General features: G+C 41.6%; 1 protein-coding gene across 1 annotated transcript; it reads left to right on the forward strand.

Annotated features, from left to right (window-relative positions):
- Positions 1–627: 627 nt before the first annotated feature.
- tyro3 (TYRO3 protein tyrosine kinase) lies at positions 628–20675 on the forward strand. The gene is made up of 19 exons (XM_062523208.1): positions 628–1024; positions 2007–2193; positions 4302–4402; positions 5187–5357; positions 7817–7903; positions 8169–8284; positions 8973–9162; positions 10546–10688; positions 14341–14479; positions 14962–15088; positions 15687–15781; positions 15909–16004; positions 16495–16575; positions 16769–16861; positions 17233–17354; positions 17686–17795; positions 17906–18065; positions 18394–18530; positions 18872–20675. The coding sequence occupies exons 1-19, from the start codon at positions 964–966 to the stop codon at positions 19284–19286; spliced, it is 2631 nt and encodes an 876-aa protein (XP_062379192.1). The 5' UTR covers positions 628–963; the 3' UTR covers positions 19287–20675.
- The last annotated feature ends 6365 nt before the right edge of the window (positions 20676–27040 follow it).

Raw genomic sequence — 27040 nt, forward strand, 5'->3', positions numbered from 1 at the left:
TTGGTAGACTTTTTGCATTTTCTATGATATGTTTTTGTTTTAAGGTGCCTTAATTCCAATTGCCATAATGTATTTCAGTCGGCTTATTCTTGTTTTCCTTGTGTCCACGTGTTGTGAATGGGTATGATGGTGACCATGGAGCTCTGGAGTATTCGCCATGCAACGTCCCAATTGTCATTTTAATTAGGACGGTCCATTTCTTTGTCCCAAACGTGTACATCAGTTTTTTTTTTATTAGCCTATGCCTGAAAATAAGAGTTAGCAGGGCCTGAATGCTCTATGTAATCAGGTCAGTCTTAATATTACTAAAAAAAAAAAAACAGAATTTAAGCAAACTGCCAAAGCGTAAAAGCCCTTTGTAGGACTATCTCGTTGTATCTTTATAATAATAATAATAATATATATAAAACGTGATAGGTCATGAAATATGATTATATACTAATCTTCTGTATTCTATGAAATAGCATACCTACCTGGAAAATGTCGTGTTTTCCATGGAACGTTCATTTTGGGTATATGGGAGTTGTTGTCTATCCCATTGAATATTCTCCGCGGCGTCCCTAGGCGGCATTCTTGCACAACCCCCACTTCACACTAGTAAAGCACACTTCAGTCCAATCACTTCTGAGATTGCTACCCGGGGAGGACGTTAACACACGGCTCACGACGTCTTGGAGAAAGTGGTGACACTTGTTTAGGGAGTATGGCTTCAGCTGTACATGGAATTTCAGCGTTGTGTTTTCATTTAACTACATTATGAAGAGTTATTTTTTCCGGTCTAATGACTTTTGAGGATCCCGCAAGTTGTCGCTTTTCTATAGCTTATGGAGTCGCCGTTCTATGTCTATGGTCGCCGCTCTGACGGGACATGTAACAAACACGGAATATAACAATTCCGCTCGCGGGTTATGTTGTTTGGGAGGAAGAATTCGATCCAGAGGAGCGCACGTAGTGCTTTAGAGGATGAAAATGCAGATTTCTTTTTGCATACTTCTTATTCTCCTTAACAATGTGGAAGTACATGGTAAGTCATCTAAGTTTCACAGCACATAAAGAACTTGCGGGTCAAGTGGTGGTGTTTTGGGGAATCAAGGTCTGTTTTGTATGAATTTGAACACGTTCTTTTTAAGATTCCTATGGGATTGGGATGATGATGCATTTGTACATTTTGATATCCTTCTCGAAACCCCAAAGTACTTGATTTCAGTCTGTTCAAATTGGAAATTGGTCCATGTCTTGTCCACGTCCTCAGCTGACTTGTTATCACTGATAAATTGTTGCTGCAGCATGCTTGTAAAATGTAGTGATAGCCTACCACAGACGCCAGCCTCACGAGGCTATAGTGATAACCTACCAAAGATGCCTACCTCACAAGGAGGCGCCTTGTTTACTGGAAATCATTCCCAACCAAGTCGAGTTGCATATAAGATAACGTAGACTAGGTGTGCCTTTATTACAGAAACAAGTCTTTCTGGTATAAAAGTAAGTTTCTCTCTCTCTCTCACACACACACACACACACACATACACTATGTGCTACTCTGGTAAGGCATTTTCACTGTGAGAATATTGGTATTGATAGTTGATTTGTCTTCACTGTCACCCAGCTGTATTGGATCACAGTGATGCGCTTTGAGACTGTTGCAGCTTGGAAACACATGACGTATGCTGGACCCAGCAGTCAAGAGCAAGCACATCAGCCAAGCTCTATGGAAAAGCTCAGGCACAAAGGGCACTAAGATACACCCTCTCTCTCGCACACACAAACACACAAAAGCCTCTTGCTGAAAGTACATGAAACGTTCTCTTCCTATTCATTTCACAAACCTCAAAGACTATTCCCAGCTAATTAAGGACACTCACAACATCTACTGTTGGCCTTCCAAATGAGAGCCTATCCCTTTGCTTGCTGTTGACCATTACTGTGTTTGTTAAAACATACCTGGTTCAGCCTGTGTTCTCCACCTGTGTATTGGAAGTCATGAAGCATTGTGTGGTCCTTGTCAGGATTGCGGTTCACCAAGAGCCCGGCCAATATCACGGTGACCCAAGGCAACATGGCCCGTCTAGGCTGTGCCATCGAAGGCCTCATGGATGAGCCAGACATTGTGTGGATGAAGGACGGGGAGAAGCTGTACAGCACAGACCAGATGTACATTACTCTGGAGGCCCAGCACTGGGAGACCTTCTACAGGTATGCTATTATTAAGGAGCCTGCTACATAGTGGGATTAGAAAGACAAAGACAGTGTGATGTTTGGATGGTGTCGTTAAATGCTGTGGTTGACCTGTTTGGATAGCGTCTGCATTAACATGTGACCCATTTGATACTTTTTGTCATTCACTGTAAGAATACAAAGGAGCTCTTCACACTCTGCAGCTGTTTGAGAGACGGTTATCTGTCCCTGGTTAATTCATGTTTATTTGGCTTGAGCATTTGGGCAAATGAATTCTAAACCAAATAGTTCACCCAGTGCCTGGGGATTCTTCTACTCTCAGAGGAGTGTTGCTGTTAATCACAATATTATTCATCCCCATGCCAAATTTTGTATTGCAAGCCAAATTTATACTGAAAATGTATATTGACAAAAGACAAGGTGCATCTAAAAAATAGAATATTGTGGGAAAAGTCCATTGCCCTCACAAGACTCTGTTATAGACTCAGGAAACCATTTCTGGTGTTTGACTTAATTCACTGATTAGAGCTCTTCATTCCAACATTTGTGTATTATAAATTCGTTATTGTATGTTTTGAGAGTCTGGATTTGAGCTGTTCGCTGTAATAATCAAGATTTAAACAAAACAAAAACTCCTTGAAATATTTCACTATATGTGTAATGAATCTAGATTATATGATACAGTAGTTGCGCTGAAATCACAGGAAACTAATTTTAGATGCATCTGTACATCATGCTAGAGATATACATGACAAAAATAGCTAGTCAAATAAGAAACTGAACAAATTGGCATGTTTATAAATAATTATTTGGAGGAATTGCAATTATGTGTTTGTCACTTCCACATTTCCTCAATGTTTGTTGATATTAAAAGACTCGGGCTGACATTGGTCCCAGGAGGTTGTCGGTAGGTGTGTGACCTCTGGCTTGCTGACATAACCTAGGGCACATTATTCATTAGCCACGACCCTGTGATCCTCTGTTGATGCGAACCTTTGTAGACCACTGAAGTGTGTGCTGTACCTTGTGCATTCACATCATATTTTCAGCCTGCTTTTGAGTGTGAAAAGCCCCTCCGTGTTTATAAGTACAACTTCAGAGATGGGCAGCATGTTGGCGTGCCATGTTTTGGTGTAGGTTCCGTCTGTGTACAGAAACAGTCTTTGTACAACCATAAATACGGGCAGAGACACTGCTCTCATCTTTAAAGCCTTTTTTTTCTGTGACATACTAGAATTCATTACGGAGACGGAGGTAGAAGGTGGAGGGGGTGGGAGGAGTAGAAGGAGTTGCTTGAGAAGGGATGGTGGGGCGCAGATCCAGGCTGGTTTAATCAGCTTTAAATAGCTTTCTGTTCAGCAGAGCTTGTAAGTAGCCAGACATAAAGTGGGGGTCCACCCCTGGCAGGTACAGCTATAGCTCCTGCTCCATGGTTGAAGGAGGACTGGAATGTGGTCAGGCCCCCCTTGTGAGTAACGCTTAGTTCTCTGGACTGCCGGTAACGTGACCGGGCACGACATCGGCGGATGCGGTCATTGCCGTTAAGCTCCTGCACGAGTGCCAGGCAGTCCACAGTACATAGGTCTGAAGTTATTCTAAAGTCTTGGTGCACACGACACGTCACAATAAAAGGTCATTCATGTAGAGAGAGCAGCAGCATGTTTATATTTCTATGACGCCCAGTCTGCAAGTGGGTCAAAGGAATGGTGTTAACAAGCGTGTAAGAATTTCCTAGGTCTCCTACATAGTGGCACGTCTGTCTGGAAGTCTTGTGGGTACTGGAACCAAAAGAGCAGTGTAAAGATTCTTTTGGTGTCTGGATTAGGGGCTACATTCAAATAATGCACTACTGTGGATTCTTACTGGCCTCGGCCCTGTTGCAGCACCCAGTAGGTTTTCATCATGCTCATTCTCTTTCACTTAATGACCTGCATTCTGCTTGTCTCATCCTTATCTCACATACCGTACTATGAACTTTGTATGTATAGCTCATGCTGAGTATTAATTATTTACTGTAATGACTACATTCTGCCTGTCTCATTCTTATCTGATACATTATGTACTGTATGTAGTCCATACTCCATATTGCATAATAATGTACTGTTTCACTGCATCCACATCTGTAGTGTGAAGAGCGTGCAGCAGCAGGATGCAGGACAGTACTGGTGTGAGGTTGAGTTACATGGAAAAGCCATTGCGTCTGAACCGGCTTGGATTACAGTCGAAGGTACTGAAACATTTAACCCTTTTATTTTGTCTGTCTACTCTTATAGAATGATATTATCGTGAAGGCTTAGCAGGTGTGATATTACACATGCCCAAATATGCGTGTTGTTTGACTGGGATTGGATTTTGCCCTGCAGCTCAGGCTGGAAGCCTCTATTTTTCTATCTCTACAAATCTGCGGGGACCCATCAGAAACTGGCTTATCCACCTGGCGCACACTTTTCGTTGGTCTGATTGGCTGAAGGAATATCCAGATGCGAGAGTCAGTCATTTGAACTATGCCCGTTGATCACGCCTCTTGTGCAGTGGAACATACCGTGCAGACTCCCCAGACTACTGTTCAATCTTAAAAGATTGAGCTTGGTCTGCTGATAGCCAGGCTAGAGTATTGTGTCTGCCACACTCAAACATTGAAACATTGCTGCTTGATAGAGGCAGTGGCAGAGTGCTCATCAGACTTCCAACAAGGTCTCTAAGATTATATTGGATCTGTCTGGCATTTGTTACAGTTTACTCTATGTACATCCAGCCAAAAAGGTTGTTCAGAAAGTATTAAGATATTAAGATGCTTTGTTGTGAACCATTCTATGTTTTGTAACACAGAAGTGGAACGTTTTTATGCAAAGTTACAAACGTAACTTCGAATTACTAAAAGAGAACATGGGAAGTCACCTTTTTTTGGAGGAATTGTGCCTTCCTTAACAGTCCACTCAGTGCCATATTCAGACTCTCCTGACACCCTCTTCAACAATCCACTCCCTGCCCCCTGACATCCTCTCCTGCAGGTGTCCCCCACTTTGTGCTGGAGCCCCAGGATGTTGCCACTTTCCCCGGAGTCCCCTTCAACCTCACCTGTGCCGCCGTGGGGCCCCCCGACCCTGTGGAGGTGCTGTGGTGGCTGGGAGGGGTGCAGGTGGGGGATGCCATGTCCTCCCCGTCCGTGCTGCACGTTCCTGGTAAGACTGACTCACCCTTTTATTTCTCTCAAGTCATAATTAATTTGGGTGGAGGTGACTCATGACTCATGATTCGTGACTCATGAGTCACCTCCACTACGCCTGTATTGATCTGAATGAATAATTGCAGAAGCTGCTGTACAGCGAGATGTTATTGGTAGTGTCAGAGGGCTGGCATAGAGGGGGATGAGCTCATTTCTTACAAGAATGTGGGACATGTTTTATTAGCAGAGCTGTTGTCTTTCAGGCTGGTCATCACTAGCCAGGTAGCACCCAGGTAGTGCCATATTGATTTTGTATATGCATTACTATCAATGTCTATGTAGGTGTGTGAGAATAGCCTGTAAGCATAACACAAGTGATGAGTGGCAGTAGGCCTGCTTGGTTGTCCATTATTCACTCTGTGGCAATGTGAGAAAAGTGGCTGCTTTTTATATAATAGGTAGCTGGTTAATGAATGATAGGCAGATGACATTACTCTGATATCTGCACGGAGTACTACTTTAGTCACATGATCTGTACGCATGGCTGGGCAGGAATGATCAGCAGGCCTCTCTAGAATCAGCAAAAGGGCTTTCTGCTGGGGTGTTATGTCTACGCTGGTGTTTGCTGGTAAACATTCACTATGGGTGTGACAAGGGCATAGTTAGCTATAGGTTAAATAACAACTCCACCAGCAGTATGGAAGCCCAACCTATGGAAGGGTTATTAATCACTTTGAACAATATCACATCAGAAATCCTTATGTGGATGTATGTTATAAGTCTCATATGTTTATGTTCATTGTGTGGTTCACCAAGCCTTTCCATGTGTTCACTGTGTGACTGATGTCTGCTACTTCTGTAGAAGGGGGAAATTGTCATCAAATTATAGGGTCTTGGAGTGGGATAATTGGAAACAGCCCAAGCATTCAAATGCTGGGCACGTCTTGAGCTGTCTCAGTACAAGAAAGTCATCTTTATTTGTCTGTGTTGCAAGTTTGATGTTGTTGTGAAACTGTGCTAAGCTAGGAGCTGTTTTTATTCACATCATGAACTCATCAGTAAGTTGTTTCAGTAAGTTGTTTTTTGGTATCTCAGTGCCGTGAGTGAAAATAAAAAGGTTATTAGTCATGAGTTTCCCCCTCACTTACTCCACACAAATTTGCACTGTGACCTTGCAGTGTTTGCCTTCCTATTGTGGCTGCTTAAAATCTGGACTCTCCTAATCTTCCTTTTGTACTTCCTGTGCACTTCCTGGACTTTCAGCGCCTACTTACTTTCTATGGTACTTGTCATGGTGATCTGTCACACTTTATTCAATGGCTTTCTTGTAACCTATTTAGCCTGTTGCTTGGTTTTTGCTTTTACATCTACCTTACTTTTAAGTTACGTTAGATAACATTGTTAGAATAGATACAAGAAATTAGAAATGTGCAAATCTTGATCTGTTTGGTCACTTTCATCTGTTCATTTTCAAAATATGAAAATCTAATGCGACTTTCACAACAAGAAAATGAGTATCCATGGTCATTTGCATTGCTTGCTTCTGGTGCTACCTTATCAGTGAGAATGCTTTGGACCATTGCTAGACATCACTAATGGACTCTCCTCATTGTGATGCTTCCTTGCTAACAGGCTGCATTAGGAGAGGATCGATGTTATTCAGCAGCAAGGCTGTAGCAGCGATACATTTTCCATTTTAAGAAGTGTCGTTTTCCCAGAACAGCACATTTATTGAATCAGTCTGTCGGCTGATCTGTCTGACAAACACTCAGCCATGAGAGTGCAGTCGTCAACAGGGAAGACTGCCGTGTCTGCGTGTATGCTTGTGTCATGCAGGTTTGTCATACCAGAGGGCAGCTACTTGGTTGAGGATTTCATGTGATAATTGAGAGAGCTGTAAACAGCAGTTTACAGTTTACAGCTCTCCTGTGAGATTTGTGTGGGTTTTCTGTGAAGACCAGGAAGAATTTAGTAGCCTACGTATTGAGACAAGTAAAGACAAGTGACTGAGACGTCAGGTGCATAGCCTCAGGCATATTCTCTGGAAATGTGGTGCTCCTGTATGCTCTCCTCCATTTAGTCATTCAGTTTCGAACATGCGAACAGATTGCGTGAGCATGACCATATGTCCCTTATATAAATGTTTTTATTATTGTGTTAAAATATTTAATCTTCACATCAATAGTTAATATTGGTCAGTATAGGTTAAGATAACGGTCTCTAAACTATGTTATCCTTGGTTTTCTTATCCTTGTTTTTCGTATCCTTGGATTCCAGCCGTTTGTGCTACCCTTTGGCATGTATTATCTTAGTAGTTATGCTTTGAGTGTGTGATTGTTTCAGCCATGTGGTCCTCCTCACTCATCACTGTGCTGGCTCAGAGATCTTGAGTCACTGCATGTGGCCCTGGAAAACTTCATTTAGCATTCCTCCTGTCACTACTCAAACGGTTTGTTGTTGTTTTCTCTCTTCCAGGCATCAATGAGAGCATCAAGTTTTACTGCGAGGCCAAGAACGCCAGGGGAATCTCTGTGTCCCGCACAGGCACCGTGCATATAAAAGGTTGGGTGAGAACTGTGACATTTGCTTAGAAACATCTTTTCAGTTGTTTAGGAAATTAAAATGAATCGACTTAAAATAGTTAAAGTAAACATTAATGAAGAGCAGCAGAAGTGTCTAGCCTGTCAACGACTTCCACATCAGCTGTTGCTTAAAATGTTTTTGTTGTAGGCCTGTTGAAAATATTGCTCTTCCAATTGGCAAATGCTATACCGTGTTTATCTTTGTAACCTCCACTTGAACCTGTGTGTTTTTGTTTTGTGTGTAGTGCTGCCGGGGATCCCGAAAGATATTCAGGTGATCCAGTCGTTGGAGAGCAACATCACTCTGATGTGGTCACCTGGATTCACTGGTCACTCAGACCTGTTGAACTGCACCATACAGGTACTGAAGCCTCCATCCACCGATGAGATGTTCTGTGTTTTGTCAGCTACTTGTATTACCCTTTGCATGACCCGACTGAAGAAAGTATAAAGCATGATTACTTGAAGCAGTCTAACGGCTAATCTGCTGCAGTCCAAACAACCCATCTGAGCAGTTCTTGGATCGGGAACAGGTCGCACATTCCTGAAGGCCCTGTGGTCGTGGCCTGTGGTTATTATCGGTTCCTTGCTGGAAGCTACATGTCATAACATGTCATAGTCATCCTCTGTGACTGCCGATCCGATCCTTTGTTGTTGTTGTTGTTGTTGTTGTCCTCCAGTTAGTCTCTGCTTTGGCTTGTTTGTGCCCCAGCGCTTTTGAGTGGCCCACAGCAGAGTCATGTAAACAGCTCAGAGCGACAATAAGCAAGTGACTGGGCCTGCGCCAGGAAATTGCTTTCGCCCCCGTCGACCCCAAGTGGCCGCTCCAGCCGCTGTGCTTTTGTTTTTTAGCCCCGAAGTGATGGCCGCACTTCCTCCCAGTCTTGTCGTCCGCTCTCAACCCCACATCCCCCCACCCCATACCCCGACCCCTGTATTATCTCCACACGTAGACACAGGAAGAGGATGAAGCATATGTTATAGAGAGCTTTCAGATGGTGTGCTTGTGAGTGGAATGACCGCATCCCTTTCCTTTTTAAAAAACACAGATGTCGAAGATGTCTAAGGTCCCTGGGCGGAAGATTGCTCTTCCGGAGCGCCGCACGCTGGTGCCGCCATTCCAGGTGGTGATTGGTGGACTTCAGTGGCACTCCAACTACAGCACGCGAATCCGCTGTGCCAATGAAGTGGGACCCTCCCGCTTTTCACCCTGGGTCAACTTTCAGACCCCTGAATCAGGTATGGCAATGACATATTTGTCTCCTCCGTTACCTTTTTGTTAGTTTCTGAACAGGTTTCACTGTGAAATTTGAGGTGTATCATTCCAGTATATCATTTATTCTTCCTATGCAGTCAAGTAAATGGCAGCACCATTATAGAAACAGATTGTGATCTACAGGATGAATTTGCCATATACAGTTCACTCCATAGTCAACAGTATTGCTGCACCATTGGTATACTTTCACAACACCCAACAGTAACCAAGTTGAGTGATGTATTCAGTAGTTTTATACACAGAAGCATGATCATATTTCTTTCAGCCAAACTGTCACAGTTTTAACCATTCCGAACATTGTAATTCAAATCCTCTCATGATTTCCAAACGGCAAAGGGGTAATGTCAATAGATGATGTCAGTAGATTCTTCAGTCTACTTCAGTATGCTTTTTTTCTTTGTCAGGGTGTGTGACAAACAGAGTTCATAAACATGAGCCACAGGATCAGTTCCACTTTAGCTGTAAACATTTCAGGCACACGCGAGGGCTGTCAGTAAATCTCGCTGGGCTCGCTGGGCCTCCAGTGCTGCTGGGGCCTGAGAAACCACGCTGCTGCTTGGAGGTCTGTTGTGGGATGGCTGTCTCTGGGTAAACAAATAGAGGGGGAAGCTTGTCAGGGAGGCCCCCGATCTGCCCCCTCCAGTCACAACCTCCCGCCCCTCGTGCACTCGGAGCTCTCTGTGCGGCACAGCTGCGCTGGATGAGGGGTGGGTGGGTGGGTGTTGGAAGGCTGGTGGTGATGTTGAGGGGGTGGTTGAGTGTGTGGGTGGAGGTGGGAGAGGGGTTCTGATGGTGACCCTGTTTGCATGTTTGTAAATGGGCAGTGCTGGCGCTCGGCCAGTGGATTCCAGCCTTGCTGGTACAATGGTTCATTGTGCATGGCCCCAATCCATTTCAATGTGCTCCTCTCGCGAACACACATACGTTGATTGCGCCCTCTGTAGGCTGAGCTCATCACTGCACCCTGGTGTGTGAGGTGCTGTTGAAGTGAAAGAACGTAAGGGTGCGCCAGTTGTTAGACTGTGTACAACTTTTACTCATATGGTTCATGAGTGTGCTGGTAATCACAAATATGTCCCATGTGAAGAAAAGTGCTGTATCAATTGTCCTCTTAATAACTGAAATTGATCAGTGTTTTGCTCTTTTAAGAGAGATATAAGACCTGAATGTGTCGGTGCAGAATAATTGAATGGTTGTGTTCAGTAGAATGCAACTTTGGGTTAGGCTTGGCTTATCACATTAGTCGGTAGGCACTACCGTTCAACAAAATTCCATTTTTTTTTCTTGCTTGCAAAATGTTTTAATGTTTGTTGTGGCTACTTTAACTGTTTTGTCACTTAAAACAGTGCCCTTGGCTGCACCCAAGAACCTCACCTTTGACCTGTCGGAACAGCAGCTGACCTTGACCTGGGCAGCCCTGGAAGAAGAGGAACTTGGAGGGCAGCTTCAGGCCTACAAGGTGCAGTGGAGCCTGGGAGGAGAGAGCCAGGTACCCATCAGTACACAACTGTACAAGTGTCTTGAAAAGCACTTTATAGATCAAATGTATTATTATTATTATTATTATTATTACTATTAAGTATAGGAACATACTGTATGACAACAAGGTGTAACCCCTATTTGCAGTGCATACGACAGAGTACATGGCAACAAGATTTTAGATTTGCAAAGCAGGTTATTTAATATAAAGCCAGAACATACAAGGACAAGAGGAAGTATGTGAACCCTTTGTAATTGGTTTTCTACATTAATTGCAGAATTCAATTAAAATGAATTAAATGTGATCTGATGGTCACATTCTGATGGTATTTGTTTTACCTCATTGACAGTTCTGCACTGTGCATTTTTTGTTGTCTTGGCTGAGTTCCCACTTCTAAGTACACCAGCATGGTACTAAATCATTTGTATGACAATTTGTTGATCTGCGAGCTGATACATATTTCAACTCTTTGAGATTACCCTGTAGCCTTTTCCAGCTTCATAAAGATCAACAATTCTTTGTAGGTCTCCTGAGATACAGTACGTATTTGTCTGACAAGGCAGGGTTGACATCAGATATGCTTGAGGTCGCTTAGCCTACTTTTTCCACCCAGCATTGTTAAAGGAATTCTAAAAGCGACCTAGGCTCTATTTACAGTAGATACCACAGAAGTGTAATCATATTTTGAACTTTGTCAATGGTATGAAATACTGTTTGTTTTCTGACGTGCTAGCTTGCCCGCAGACTTCTATTGCAGACCATTTCATTGCTAATGAAATCAAAAGTCTTGCTCAAAACTTCAACTCCACCAGTTCGTTTATACTCTGGAGTATTCCTTGAAAGTTTGAATGATGTATTCAATATTGACAAGAGACATTTTAGTGTAAACAGACTGTTTGTTCATTATTGTAATTCAGTTGTCAGAGGCTCTGACAATATTTAAGACACATTTATACCTTAAAGAGTCACTTCACCCCATAACTCCACCCATTTCACATTTCTGAAAACGGCTTTGAAAATGGGCGAGACGTTCTGAAATTTGGAGAGAGAGTGCAGCACTGCTGCAACCAATCAACCATGGTGATTTCGTGTCAATCTGGGAATGAGTGCTGCCATGGAGGTATTATAAGAACTGGAGAGAGGGACTAAGTCCCGCCCCCATTCATTTCAATGGCCGATGCTAGGCTAGCTACTTCAGCCAAAAAAGTTTGAAATTGGCCGCAGCCATCTTTGAGAAAATGGCGTTCCATGGGTGTCCATTTCCGTCACCAGCTAGAATGAGCCAATTAGGTTCCACGTTACAACGAGACAACATAGGTACATCGTTGATGAAGATTGGAGAGTGAGAGAAGGTGTTCGTGAACGAGCTCCTATCGTTACAGGCGCAAATGTATTTAATTATTTGAGTTGGGAAGGTGGTGGAGAAGTTTGCCCCTTGTCTCGAAATCCTATAATGTGATATTCATATGTCATGATATAATAAACATGGCGAGTCAATATTGAGCAAGAATTCACTTAGCATACACATAAATATGATCCCCACAGTAAATGCTTTGAACTGACTGTAGCCTAGGATGTTATGTGCGCAATAGGCTGTCTACCCGACGAAAATTACTCTTAATAAGTAGACATGGGATGTAAGAAACGTGTGGATACCAGATATGCTATTTGTGCTGCACCCAGTGTGAATTTGCAGTTTAAACCTACATTTGCAGACAGACGAAATGAAGCCAGCGCATATTATAGGCTTACCGGTAGAAGCGCGCATCCATGTGTTATGTTTCGAGCAGCATGCATTTTAAGTCTGCTGTCACTGTCGGAAACTTTTGCCGTTATCTACTGTAGGCTGTGACCCTCAACGCTGCGTTGTTATGAACTAGGCTACAGGTCTGCAGCTGAGTGTTTTAAAATAGTTTTCATAGCCTAGCCTACACGACAGCGAGTAGCTTAATAATGGGTTTAGTTAGAGAATTTCTTCGCATTTCCTAGAATGTCTTATCATACCTTGCCAACTCATACATAGTCTAATGCAAATAATAGTAACCTATTAGAACGACATTTGCTTTTTTCTTTTATTCACAAAGCCTGGTATAATGATAATGCACAGGCATCAAGTATCGGTAACTTAATCCTAGTCGTCAGTCATTTTATTTAGAATGCGTTATCAACATGGACGCGCGAGGACGCTCGTGCCGAAATCGAAACTCGTGCATGAGCTGAGACAGCTCGTGCATGCGCTGGTGCCGGATATGGTACAACCATGGAACGCCATTTTTTCAAAGATGTCGGCGGCCAAATGACATGCTAACTGGCTGAAGCTAACCCTCCAAATCCTGACCCCCTGAGTGCTGCAGACATGGCTTATCACAGGTAGGCTAATCAGGGCGGCAGGTGTTGGGGCGTTTCAGTCCTAATTTGTAACGACCCGGTGACGTAGTGTCGGACTAGAAGTGCAGGACAACGTCAGCATTCCAATAGTATTTTGGACCAACATGCCATGGCATGTTTTCAAACGGTAGTATGCGTGAGAGAGCAATATCTCCAATACAAAATCAGACGAAATGTTACTTTTGTCGAGAAACACGAATTTTGTCAATATTAACCCTGGTAATAGTACAGTTCACCACTTATAAGTATTTTCAATCAATCAACAGCTCAAAAAACCTATTTTAGGGTGCAGTGACCCTTTAATGCAGGCACTTCTAAAGGGTTCCCTTACTTTTTCTTGACATTGTAAATACATTTGACTGTAAAAACAGTTCTACCAACAACACAAATAAATGTCCTGCTGATAGTTTTGGTTTAGTTATAGAAGCATTCAGAAACCAATGAACACTTGAAGACGGCCTTCTGTAGATTTGGTCTTGTGAATGGTCGCTACATTTTCATGAATGAGCTTGTTTTTTGTTCAGCTGGATCGGTTCAGAGGCTCTAACAACATGACCTCATTTCATTGTACCAGTCACCCTCTTATAAACAGTCATGAGATTAAGAGCAGTAACCAGGCTCACTTTTCTGTTTCTCTTAAGTGGGTATCGGATGTGTGGAACCACACTTACCACATTTAGTCTTGAGTGAATGGCTTGTTATTACAGTATGTAGGGTACACACCCTTAAAATGGGTGTATCTGAGGATATGTTTTCTGTTTTAGTTAATCCTCTGTTAATGAAAGTTCTCGATGAGCTCATGTACTGTATTGTTTAATGTAGTATTTTCAGTAGACATTTATCGGTAGGTTACTTTAGCATTTGGGTCCATGCACTTATCAGGTCCATTGCACATATTGCTAGTCATCACGGTTGCTGGATAAATGTGATCTTGTCAGTTACTAGGAAGTAGAATTCAATTTGAAATGTAGTGGTTGAAATCTGTGAGATTATTTCAAATGCCAGGCAGAAATGAAATCATTGCAATTAGTTACCCTTTCTTATACATTAATTTAATGTAAATCATTTATTTCATATTAACTTTAGAAAGCCTGGAGCCCGGTATCATTTTTAAGACGATATGAAATGAGATTAAGTTTCGGGGTTTTTTTTCATGAAAAATGTAAATGTAAATTTCAACGTAAAATGAAACATTTGATCATTTTGAGCCGGACCACTTCACTGGACATGCATAAAGGTCATACCCCCCCCCCCCCCCCCCTTTATTACCCAGGACGCATTGCTGTATAAGGAGAATGTGGCCCACTTGTCCGGTGGAGGTCGCTTCTTCAACGCTACGTTCCAGGTAGCAGCGTGTACAGTGGTGGGATGTGGGCCCTGGAGCCACCCTGTGCTGGTCATGCCTGCCTCTGGTAAGTGCACCTGGTTCACATTCACAAAATTGACGTAATTGAAGTAAAATCTAATCTGATATCTGTTAATCACATTCTTACCTAATTTTTCACATTCACAGTCACATTCACATCGTCACATATACCATCTCCTGATTTTTTATTTTCGTTCTCATTTTCCTTTCACTGCCAGTTGTAGGGCATCACAAAATCATTGCAATTATCAATTAATTTGAAACTGAAAATGTTCTATGCATTTCAATCCTTGTGTGGGACATGTATTGTTTTAATTATTCACAATAATTAAATAGTTTTATTTTTGCTTTATAAAGTACCCACAATTACAGTTCTCTTAACATCGCCTCTTCAACCTGCATGACTGAGTGCTATAAAACTGTATTTATGCTTTGTCTGGGCGGTGTTAGTGTGATGGCTATTTGTTTTTATGGGCCTTTGTGTGTGTGTTGTGACGATAGCTGTGTGTGTTGTTTGTGGTACCTCAGCTCTGCACGGACACACTGAGCGGGGGCACATGTGGGTGGGGCTGCTGCTTGGCCTCCTGGTGGCCACCATGGTGGGCCTCCTCCTCGCCGTGCTCGTCAAACGCAGGGGCAAGGAGACACAGTTTGGGTAAGAGTGTGGCATGCCATGCCATTTTTTTTATTACATAAATAATATATCCCACCCATCTCCTACTATTTGGCGTAGGTGAATGGACAGGATCAGTAATTAATTTATGTCATTCACATGGTTACATGTTTATAAAAGAGAAAACAAAAAATCACATAGCGGGCCTACTGTTGACCCGACTGTTTTAAAGGTGATTAATAAAGCAGACCACTGTAGCATTATGACTGTTTCATATTCATTGTATTTTTTTTTTTTTTTTTTTAAGATTATTTTTTGGGCTTTCTATGCCTTTATTTGGACAGGACAGTAGAGAGAATGACAGGAAGTGAGTGGGAGAGAGTCGGGGTGGGATCTGGAAAGGACCACGGGGCGGGAATCGAACCCGGGTCGCCAGCGTACGGTGCAGGTGCCCCAGCCAGTTGCGCCACTGCCGGGGCATATTCATTGTAGTTGAAAACTAAATGAAACTCGAATTGAATCGACATCCTGGTTGGCCAGCAGAATGACGCATGTACCCTGCATATGGCTCTGTTTATTTTATTTATTTATTTTTTAAGTGCAATGCTTGCAAACCAATACCTCAACTTTAAACCCATAGGTCTGTCTTCAAGCCACCAGGCACGGAGACCTCAGTCACTTTCATAGCGGCCAGGTCTTTCAACAGGCAGTGTGCAGAGCTTCCGGAATCCACCTGTAAGTTTTGAATGCTGGCACCAAACACAAATAAGGGTGCCTCTATTTCCACTTGCTTATCTCAGTGGAGTAGAGTTGATTGTTAACTGAAAATGACTGACTGAATGTTACCTCTGTGTCCCCCTAGTGGACCACCTGGGAATCAACGAGGACCTGAAGACAAAACTGCAAGATGTCTTGATTTCTGAAAGACTGTTAACACTGGGCCATATGCTCGGAAAAGGTTTGTAATTATTACAATTATTATTGCAAAAGGTTTGTAATTCTTACGCTGATCAGTTTGATGTGTTCACTTGTATCAGACAGTGTAAGAGATGGTTTGAATCCCGGCGCTGAGGTGCAAGGCTGAGGTTTTACTGTAAGCGGGGCTGCAGTTGCCCCTGTGTGTGTACCCAAAATACTGCTCACCCTTGGAAGTGCTGATCAAGCGAAGACTCGTGTTGAAGAAATACTTCTTCAACACGAGGCTGCTGGTCCTTAGTGACACTTGATGTGTCTGATAAAAACTTCATTGTTGCATGTCATGAAATATGTATTGCTGTAGCATCAAGGAGTGAAGTGTCCTTGGCTACAAAAACATGCCCTAAGGCATGAACTGAATAACCCAAAGACTGAGTTGGTTTCTGTTGGTAAAATAAATATGTCTTCCTGGAGGTGGAATAGGGTCGCGTGCGTCCCTTATCGTTATCTGTAATGCAATGTGTTTTTGTTAGGAGAGTTTGGGTCGGTGAGGGAGGCGTTTTTGAAGATGGAGGACAGCACTGTTCAGAAGGTGGCGGTGAAAGTCCTCAAAAGTGAGTTTGTGTCCTCATACCACACTCATCTCTTCTACCACACATGGATTGTGTGATAGCATTCAAAGCCTTCAGCAGGCTCCTGATATCAAACACAGTGTCAATCCAGGGTTGGAATGTAGCATTTTTGTCTGTTAGTTTTTCCAATTTCTGTTCCTAAACTATTATATGCATATTGTTGTTCATGTTTCAGCTGACATCAGTTCTTCAAGTGACATCGAACAGTGCCTTAAAGAAGCTGCCTATATGAAGGATTTCCATCACCCCAATGTCATCCAACTCATAGGTTAGTTCATTTTCACAATGTAAAACATTTCACATCAGACAATTTATCCAGTTAAATTAAGCAAACTGTGTTTAACACTTTTTTAGCTAGAAGTTCTATGTTGAATGGAAAATGAATAAATAGAATCAACAGAAATAGGAAAATGTAAACATACAAATATAAGGTTGTAAACATTATAATTCCCATTTTTGTGATGTGTTCAAATTGTTAGATTCAGTCATGAAGACGTAAATAAGCTGTAAATGAGCTGTCTCATTCAAGCAGTTCAAGGACATATAGTGGAAGACATAAGGTTACTTTGGCCTTGTTGGTGTCTATTATTATTATATTTAACCTTAAACTTGTTTGTACAATTTCTGTCTTCCACCCAGGGGTGAGTCTGCATCGCCGTCCACAGCAACGATTGCCCATCCCCATGGTGATTCTTCCCTTCATGAAGCACGGGGACCTGCACACGTTTCTCCTTATGTCACGCCTAGGGGATGAGCCCTTCGTGAGTGATCCAGTTTGTTTGTTTCTTAATTGGTTCTAGTCAGGCAAAAGACCCACATGCTAAGTCGTATAGCCTGAAACCCTTACGGAAATAAATACTGAAATGACCTCCGACCAGGATATTGCTTCTTGCTCACTGTGTGCAATTTATAACATATCTGGCCTCACGTTCAAGATGCTTCAGGATATTTCCTCTGAACACGGTATCTGTTTGCTTATAACAATATTATAATGATATCCTACAGGCAACAGTGAATTGTTTTGGAAATTCGGTGAGGGTTAAGTGAAAACTCATGTGCTTGAGTCAGCTTGTCTCTGTCTCTGTCTTGCAGACGCTATCGCTTCAAACGCTGATCCAGTTCATGCTGGATATTGCCCGGGGGATGGAGTATCTTAGCAGCAAAAGCATCATCCACAGGGACCTGGCAGCTCGAAACTGCATGTAAGTTAGTTTAGTGAGGAACCTACCTGGAACTGGGCATACTCACATGTGTGTGTACCCTACATAATATCATATAGTCCCCACATTAAAGACCTCTTTTGTGATTTTAGGCTAAATGAAAACATGACTGTGTGTGTGGCGGACTTTGGCCTGTCAAAGAAAATCTACAGCGGTGACTACTACAGACAAGGCTCTGTGTCCAAGCTGCCTGTCAAGTGGATTGCACTGGAAAGCCTTGCTGACAACGTCTACACTACTCAGAGTGATGTGGTAATCATCTACAGTCTCATCTTTGGAAAATATAGAGATACATGATATGTACAGTATATAGAGGTGGCTTCAGAATCTGCTTTATTCAACACAATGTACAATGTACAGAGGAATTTGACTTTGTGAGAAAACCCAGTGAAACAAACCCAGTAGAATGAGGCACAAAAACAAGTCCTATATAAAGCACACCAATACCTAGAGAGAGCCCATTTGATCTCTTGTAGGTCTATTCACACATTGTGCTGAACTAAAATTGAACCAAACATTAGTAATTTAATCCTAATCAAAATGGTAAGAAGTGTCTCTCTCTCTCTCTCTCTTCTCTCAGTGGGCATTTGGAGTGACCATGTGGGAGATTATGGCCCGTGGACAAACCCCTTACCCTGGGGTAGAGAACTCTGAGATCTACGAGTACCTCATCAAAGGAGAAAGGCTCAAGAAGCCTCCAGACTGCCGTGATGACATGTGAGTTTGTATGTTTATTTTACACAGGCCATGGAAGACATTCCCCCTGGAAGTGCTATGTATTTAATGGAAGCTTTACTCTTTAATTCATACATACATTTTAATTCATACATAACATACATAACATACATTTTACTAGGCTCAGTCAAAAAAGAATGTGTATTGACATTATTTAGGTCAAATGTCTTTCATGCACTCTACATAAGCATAAATACAAGTTGGAGTGAAATATTTATATGCTAACTCTAGTGGGCCCTATAACTACTTAAGGTACTCATGTACTATACTGGTCCATCATCACATGCACTTTCCAGTCTCTGAACTCTTAACTTTGTTTTCAGCTACGAGATCATGCACAGTTGCTGGAGCCCCGTGCCCAAGTGCCGTCCCAGCTTCCAGCAGCTGATCGACCAGCTGGAAAGCTTGTGGGGTGGGCTCTCTCCAGCGCCCTGCAAGGAGCCGCAGCTCTACGTCAACTTGGAAGGGGACGACCTGGACGGGGGTGCCGAGCAGCCGGCCGGGGCCTCCTCGGGCCCAGAGCCTGGAGGGTCCTGGAGAGTGCCCTGGCAGTGCGTGGGCATGGAGGAGGACGACAAAGACTGGCTGATGGTGTCGTCAGGGGCAGCACTGGCCATTGGCGGAGACTACCGCTACATTATCGGTCCCCGGTGTGGGCTGGATGATGAGGGCAGGCCTCTGGATGGACTCTCGGAGGACATCAAGGACGAAGACGATGATGCGGTTGTTAATGTTTGATTGATTCATCGTTCATCATTCATCGCTTGGTCATCGTTGTTGCCTTCATTTCCCCTCGCCATCAGTGAACACTTTTTACTCATGTGGAAGGACTGAAGAGTGATCACACAGCTGCGACTACAGAAGACTACACTGTTAGTAACTGACTTTTGAAGGAAATGGAGAAAATGTGTTGGAAGATTTTAAGGATTTTGTAACAAATATTTCCTCCCATACTGTGACGTTACTGTGGAGACACCACACAAAAGAAAAACTCTCACAAGCAACAATCATGCTGCTGTTCATACGATGAAATAATGATCTTACACAAATCTCAAGTAGCATTTTCACATGAGTCAGTGTTTGTAATTAAGGTTCAGTGTAATTTTTATATGACCAGAAGACTGCTTAGAGGCACATTTTAGAAGGGGTCACAAATTCAGATTATTAATGAGATTGTAGAAGCACTTTTGGGGACCGTGTCCCGCTGTTTGGAACATTGCCGAGGCTGTCCAGCCAACTTTTCTGGACCTTGGCAGCATGCTAAATGCAAAGTATGCTGCCCTTTTTCATAAATATTGTTGATACGTGACCATTGGCAAGCAACTATACATGGGAATACATTTCTAACATTCTGAACATTACACAGTCAACAATTAATGTCACAACAAGGGACATTTTGTAATTTCCTATAGTTTTACAATTTCTTATTTTTAACCCAGTCTTAAATTTGTGTGGACTGTAAATACAAATTCAGGTTTAATGATGACACACCTTTTTGAGAAATCATACAATTGTGTGTAAGTTGCAAGTTTCCAGCTTAGGTTAATTAGTTTGGAACTTATAGCATTCCATGTATTGGATATCAAGGGAAGTGTACTTTTGTTTTTTTTCTGTAATGTGTTACATGTGAAAGGGCTTGATGTTTAAGCAGGAAGAACATCCAAAATAGAGTTCATGCCAGTTTTCAAGATTGCAGGTCATGCAAGATTTCAGTTCAGTGGCCATTGGTCTGGTGCGAAGCTATCGACTTGAAGTAAAGTTTTACTGCTGATTTTTATCAATTAATGTAATTAATCTAATAGCTTTTTTAGATATTTCCAGCTTGACATTGTTCTGTGTTTCTATTTTCCATCCAAGATGAGTGGAATCTTGCATAACATTAAGCTTTGTGTCTGTTATGTTACGACCACTCTGTGGTGACATGGTGAGATTACAAGCTTAATGTTCTGCAACCCCTTTAATGACTTTTGATGCCATTTGAGTGATGTTAGTATAATCATTCCAACATTTTGAACTTTTTTTGTCTTTCTGCATTCCATTATATAGTCAAACTCTCATATAGTAAAATATTACAACTCACTACAATTGAAAACAATGATCAGAAACCAATAAAGTCCCTTGCTGAGATTGCTCACCCTCATTAAATGTCACCACTCATGTAGCATGTGTGTTAACCACAATTGTCATTGTTATCTCAACTAGTCAATATTAGTTGGATGGATAAGATGGATGCTCTTCACTAGTGCATAATATTTTAGATGTTGTCATATAGGCTACTTGTGGCAAGGGAGTACCCAATATAAATGCTGACCTGAAAAGGTTATGGCCACGAAACATGCATTTTAGCGCTGATATACTCAAGGAGTAATTACCATAATGTACTGTATAAAATGGTAATATCTGGGGTGCTAGACATATTTTAAACATCCTTGAATGCATATGGTACATTAGATTGAAGCTGTGAATATGCAGATAAATTCCACTTATTTATGGCACAATGGAGCTGTGGATGTTTCTGGGTTTGGGACTTACAAGTTCAAAAGTTTTTTTGTTGTCCTAAATAAACATGCACAACGAGCATATCATAATGATCTGACAGAACACATGCAAGGATTATTTTTGTATTCTTTGTTTCAGGTATCCGTACATTTCATGTCTAATAATGGACTATACTACAAAAATGAATATAAATATTTGAATTGTGAAATCTTAGTATGCTTTTCAGAGTTACATTATTATTTTGAGTCTTGAAAGAATTCTGTTTTAGACAGCAAAAACTGCTATTGTGCCTTTAACTAAACTGGGTCTTTGAAGTATAGGGCCCCAATTTAGGCTAAATGACAGGCAACATGCGACACCCAAATAGCTAATTCAATTGATTTAACTATCAATTTGATAATTTAGTACCAAGAGCTATCATAAGCACAAACAGTGTGTCTGCTCAATACTCCAACACACCACACGATGGCTTTAGGTCATGATGCGTGAGATACTTTGCTTGTTGCCTGACTTTGCCGGTCATTTTGATTAAGGCCTAATTTATTTCTCTTTTTTTTTCTTTTACAAAATGCTGGTTGCTGATTTAGATTACAATAACAACAGATTAGTATTATGATAAATATTCTATTCTGTTTCTAGTCAGGGCAAAGCTCTCTCCATGTGACAGCTTTTGCCCCTAAAGATATAAAGATTTGTGTTGCATTATGAAAAGTTATAAATTGCTTTTCATTTTCTGCATGTTAGACTGTGAAAGGTTTACTTATTAACTGAAATTTAGATAATTTACTTTATGTGCTACCTTTAAAAATCAATACACAAAAGGCAAATTCGACATGAAGCTTTTGAGTATGCCTTCCAGAGATGGGAGTAAGTCACACATATGCAAGTCTCAAGCAAGTCTCAAGTCTTAACCTTCAAGTCTCAAGCAAGTCCCAAGTCGTTTTTGTGAGGGTCGAGTCAAGTCAAGTCAAGTCAAGTCATAGCTTAGGTCGAGTCAAGTCAAGTCAAGTCATAGCTTAGGTCAAGCAAGTCACAAGTCAAGTCATATAATAAGCTGGAAGACAACCGTCTGAAAACTTGAAGAGATGGCAGCCTAAGTTTTATGTAGCCCTCCTTTGCACAAAAGGGCTAACAAATAGAAGAAGGGGATATAAGGCTAAAGAATAATTACAAATACTCACTAGGACCAGCAGGATCAGAATTACTAGGAACGACTACAGGGCCTGGTGTACCAAATTACCAGACAGAGTACTCAACACGGTAGTTTATCATGGGAACAGCAGCTCATGTTTTCATTGCATAATATTCCATTAATAAATACCATACGGAAATGAAATGGAGGCACTTCTACAGTATGTTAGGCTACTACGATTTACTCTTGAAAGTGGCCCATTTCTCATTTATGTCATACATCTCTCATATACTTATACATACATTAACAGTAATAGGGTTTGTGCATGTTGTTTGGCTGTTATACTTTATGATTTAACAACAATAAAAGCAGCTAGCGCTAACAAACTAACAGCTGATACATTGATGTGGTAGACCAGGGATGGGCAACTTTCATGACTAAGAGGGCCACAATTTTTTATCATCACCATCAGAGGGCCAAATGTGGCTGCGCACTTTCGCACATCTGACATGAGAGAAGCTACAAAATAATTCTGAATAAGAATTAAATGTATATAACATACAGTATAGGCTACACATTTCATTTTTGTCATGCTCAAATGCATTTTTAATAGGCCTATACATTCCCTAACGACAAATACAAGTATTTTACAGCCACATGAGTGAAAAGTATTAATTTCAGTGCAAAGGGCTCACATAAATCACCATTCAATGATAGCACAAAACTGAAAACCAGTTAGTGCAACATAGCCTCATATTCAATGCATTTACATATGCTCCCACTCCATTTTTAAGAATGTATTTCCTAACGTCCACGGTGAGAGTGAGCCTACTCTCATCCAACGCAAAGAAGTAGCCTAGGCCTACTTGCAGTCTTGCATGATTTGTCTCAGCTTCCCCTCGACATTATCGAGAATGTCAACAATTATGTGCGTCGGGACAAAGACCGTTTCGAAGTTTTTATCTCCACCAATGAGGTTATGTTTTTATTGGGGTTTGTTGGTTTGTCTGTATACATGTTTGTTTGTTCGCAAGATAACTCAAAAAGTTATGGATGGATGCAAGAGGAGGTGATGTGTTCGCTTGGAGGAGGTTTGCGCACTCTGAGTGATTTTCAGATACCGTATTTCAGTCAAATTGTCTGTTATTTGATATAGGCGGGATCAATGTGAAACCAAGTCAACATGATAAAACTTAATGTGATGCAAACAGTAAGCTCTTGTCACGTTTGACTGATGGAGATGGGATGTTAGCTGCCAGCTAACGTTAGATTAAAAAATAATGTGAAATTAGCTAGAGACATTTCTTACTTTTATTTGTGTAGTCGGAAATGGTGGATAACATTTGACGTGGTGCTGGATGTGTCGGATATGTTTGCGCTGCATACCTTGCACTCGGCGAATCGTTTCTTTTGTTGAATTGAATAGTCTTTAAATCCAAATGTTATGATTTTGGGAACTGGTAACAGCTTCCATCTTCTAAACCCCGACCGCTCTACTGTATAATAGCGGGCGCCAGAGCGGTATGGCTCTGGCGGGCGCGTCACCTAGCACCTAGTAGAGAGGTTGCCAGGTTCGCCCACATGCAACAGGAAATATCCAATCGAAAATAGTTTTTATTATTATTATTCTCCAATTAACCAAGACAGCAATGACTTGTCGAGTCATTGCATGCAAGTCTAAGTCAAGTCTCAAGTCATGAGTAGCAAGTCCAAGTCAAGTCAAGTCTTTTCTCACTGTTGATCAAGCAAGTCACAAGTCCTCAATCTGGCGACTTAAGTCTGACTCGAGTCAAGTCACTAGACTCGAGTCCCCCATCTCTGATGCCTTCACCCGCTTTAACCTCCAGTGCATTGGAGTGACCCTCACAACCGTACAGCATTTGTAGTGAATAACTAACATTTGTAATGAGTAACAATGCTAGGTCTGAGGATCTGTCATGCCCTCGGACATACATTGCACAGAATGCACACTGTATTACCTGTAAGCACTCATGTAATCTTGACATTTGACCCCATGACTAGAGTAGTCCATCAAGGCTTTATAATAAAACCCCATTTCCTAAAAAGTTGGGACACTGTGTAAAATGTAAATAAAAACAGAATGGAATGATTTTCAGATAATGTGAACTCATATTTAATTGAGAATACTAAAGACAATACATCAATTGTTGAATTTGATGCCAGCAAGACATTAGACAAAGTTGGGACTGGGAGAGGGGCACATTTACCTGTGATGCTTCAACTCAATAACAGTTAAAACAGTGTAAATGTTTGGTAACTGTGGAGACTGTCAACTGTCTTGAGTCTTTATTGTATTTTTCTTTCTATGATGCATGCACACAGTGTGACAGGTCTGTGACAGGTCTGTGACAGTGTGACCATTTCTGTGCCCCTCACGCAGTTCGCACACCCACCAACCAGAAGTGTTGAAAGTCCTGTTCCTATTTTATATCTTCTTCCATTTCTATTTTCACAGTCAACCAGCCCATGCAGTTCAACTACAGGAATTACAAAGAAAAAAACAATGAACAATAACAAAAATGGCAGACCACAGGCATAAACGCCCCAAGTTACAGGGAATGTTGGCACTTTGCATAACCTTAATGCACTTAATTATTGTGGATGCCAGAAGAGCACTATGTATGCTAAAATGACATCTGAGCCTTTTTTGACAGACTAAAGTTGCATACCTCCATTTTATGGCACCTATAAGGGGAGACCATTGCATCATCAATACGTCCTTTTAAGACCACCAAATGGCAGTCTGAATTTTTCGAACAGAAACTATTTTTGTGGGCAGCCTACCCTGAACAAACTCCTATTTTGCTAAACCAGTTGTGTTCAATTAGGCTACTTCTGTGGCGATCTATCTTCCCCAGCCTAGTTAATTATGATGCTTTGTTGTGGTTTAAAACAAAAAAGAGAATGACGTTCATTTATGCCAAGCCATTACATTTTTATCAATAAAAAAACTGCTAAGATTGCTATTTGCAACAGCACTAGCAAGTTGCAACAATGAACAGGTGCACCATGAAGACCATAGAGCTCTCCAAAAAGGTCACAGACAAATTCCTAGAGAAGTCGACCTACATGTTGGTTTATACAAAAATATGCAAAACATTCAATTTCCCACAAGTTCCTAAGATCAAGAGCAGAGATTGTTTGTTCAGTGTGTTGGAAAGGTCTGAAAGAAAAAAATGAAGCTATTTTGAAGATGAAAGGCATCTGGAAAACTAGAGTACCCTCTAAAGAGAGGGTACTCTCCATTGGGAAACATTTTCGTATCGTAATGGGCATATACTAGCCTGGCTCCACCTTCCTACTTCCCCATAATTTCCCCATAAATTTCCCTTCAGTACATCGGCTGGGTCTGTGGTATATTCGCAAGTTTTCTCCAGCTAAAAATGTGCAGGTCCAATCAGCGAAAAGAGGGAGTAGCAGAGAATGATGACGTTGAGGTCGTGCTAGTTTGAGCATGACATGCGTCACGACCAAACGTTAACGATTGCTTATGGCAGATCCAGAGTGGCTCTGGGCAGATTCAGTAGTTTTAAACTTCAACAGAGTACCCACCCTCAAGGAAGTTAACACTTGGCAAAGGAAAGTGGCCAGACTATGTACATTATGAAATGTACGAGAGTTTGATAGGACCAGGCTAACCATAGACTTTGAAATCATTGGTTCAGCCTACCCAATCACATCGTTTAGGGGATTTTGTTAACATGACCTCTTACTTCACCTAACCTCTACAAACTGATCATAAACTCCATCGCCTACCACTAAGCAAATCTTTCCTATATAAATGTACACATTGTTCCGACTGCAATTTTTTTTGGGATTATCATTACTATTACTGTGTTTATTAAAGCCACTTTACATTTTGAAACTAACATCCTCTGGAGCCACCAGGATGGAGGGCCAATCAGTGGCGAGAAAGGATCCTAAAACTAATTGAGAGGAGCAAGGCTAGCATGATAGCATCTCAGTGAGATGAAAATGAGCGGAGATAATAAACGGGCGGAGCCAATGCCACTGGAAGACTCCCCAAATATTTGGAAGAAGCTACTGCAGATGAGACTAGATTTGCCCATCAAGATAAACAGCATGTGAAGCTCAAACCCAACACTGCTTATCTCTCTGAGAACATCATCCCATAGTGAAGCATGGTGGTGGCAGCATCTGCTGGGCATGTTTTTCAACAGTAGGGAAAGGAGAAATACTCACAATTGAAGGTACCATGGATAAAACTTGTTAAAACTTGTTTCTACAGAGTCTTGAATATTTTCACAAGGCCCTGGACATAGCACACTGTTGGATATAAATATGTAAAAACTATTTGAAAACCAGGTTGACTCAATTCCTTCTGGCCCTTTTACCTGACTGCTGTGTTGAGTTTTAATTGTATACTTGTCAGCAGCTCTTTACATTGTTATTACATGTTGTTTGAACTAGGAAAACACTCAATTGGTTTGAATTACATTCATTGACATTCATTCAGTGTGTTTGGGCAAGGGCGCATGTCAGAATTACAACTGGCGTACCACAGATATCGGTACTTGGGCCCATTCAATTTTCTATTTGCACTACATGATCCTTAGCCGAGATCATGCACTAAAAGGATCCTCCTTTGACGGTTCTGCAGATCATATGTGACAACATACTTTCTACATGCCTCAGTGATATTTCAGTCATCTTCAGCCCAATCTCAACAATCCAGTTATCCTATGAAATATTAACATTCATTTTATTTCATCACTGACTCCAGCTAAAACGTCATGTGACACATAGGCCCTACTGTAACTTGAGTCTCATAATAGATGTCTGATTTAATTTCTCTGTGCATGGTAGTTTCTGTTGCAAG

This window comes from Sardina pilchardus, chromosome 20 (assembly GCF_963854185.1).
Source record: "Sardina pilchardus chromosome 20, fSarPil1.1, whole genome shotgun sequence".
NCBI lineage: Eukaryota > Metazoa > Chordata > Actinopteri > Clupeiformes > Clupeidae > Sardina > Sardina pilchardus.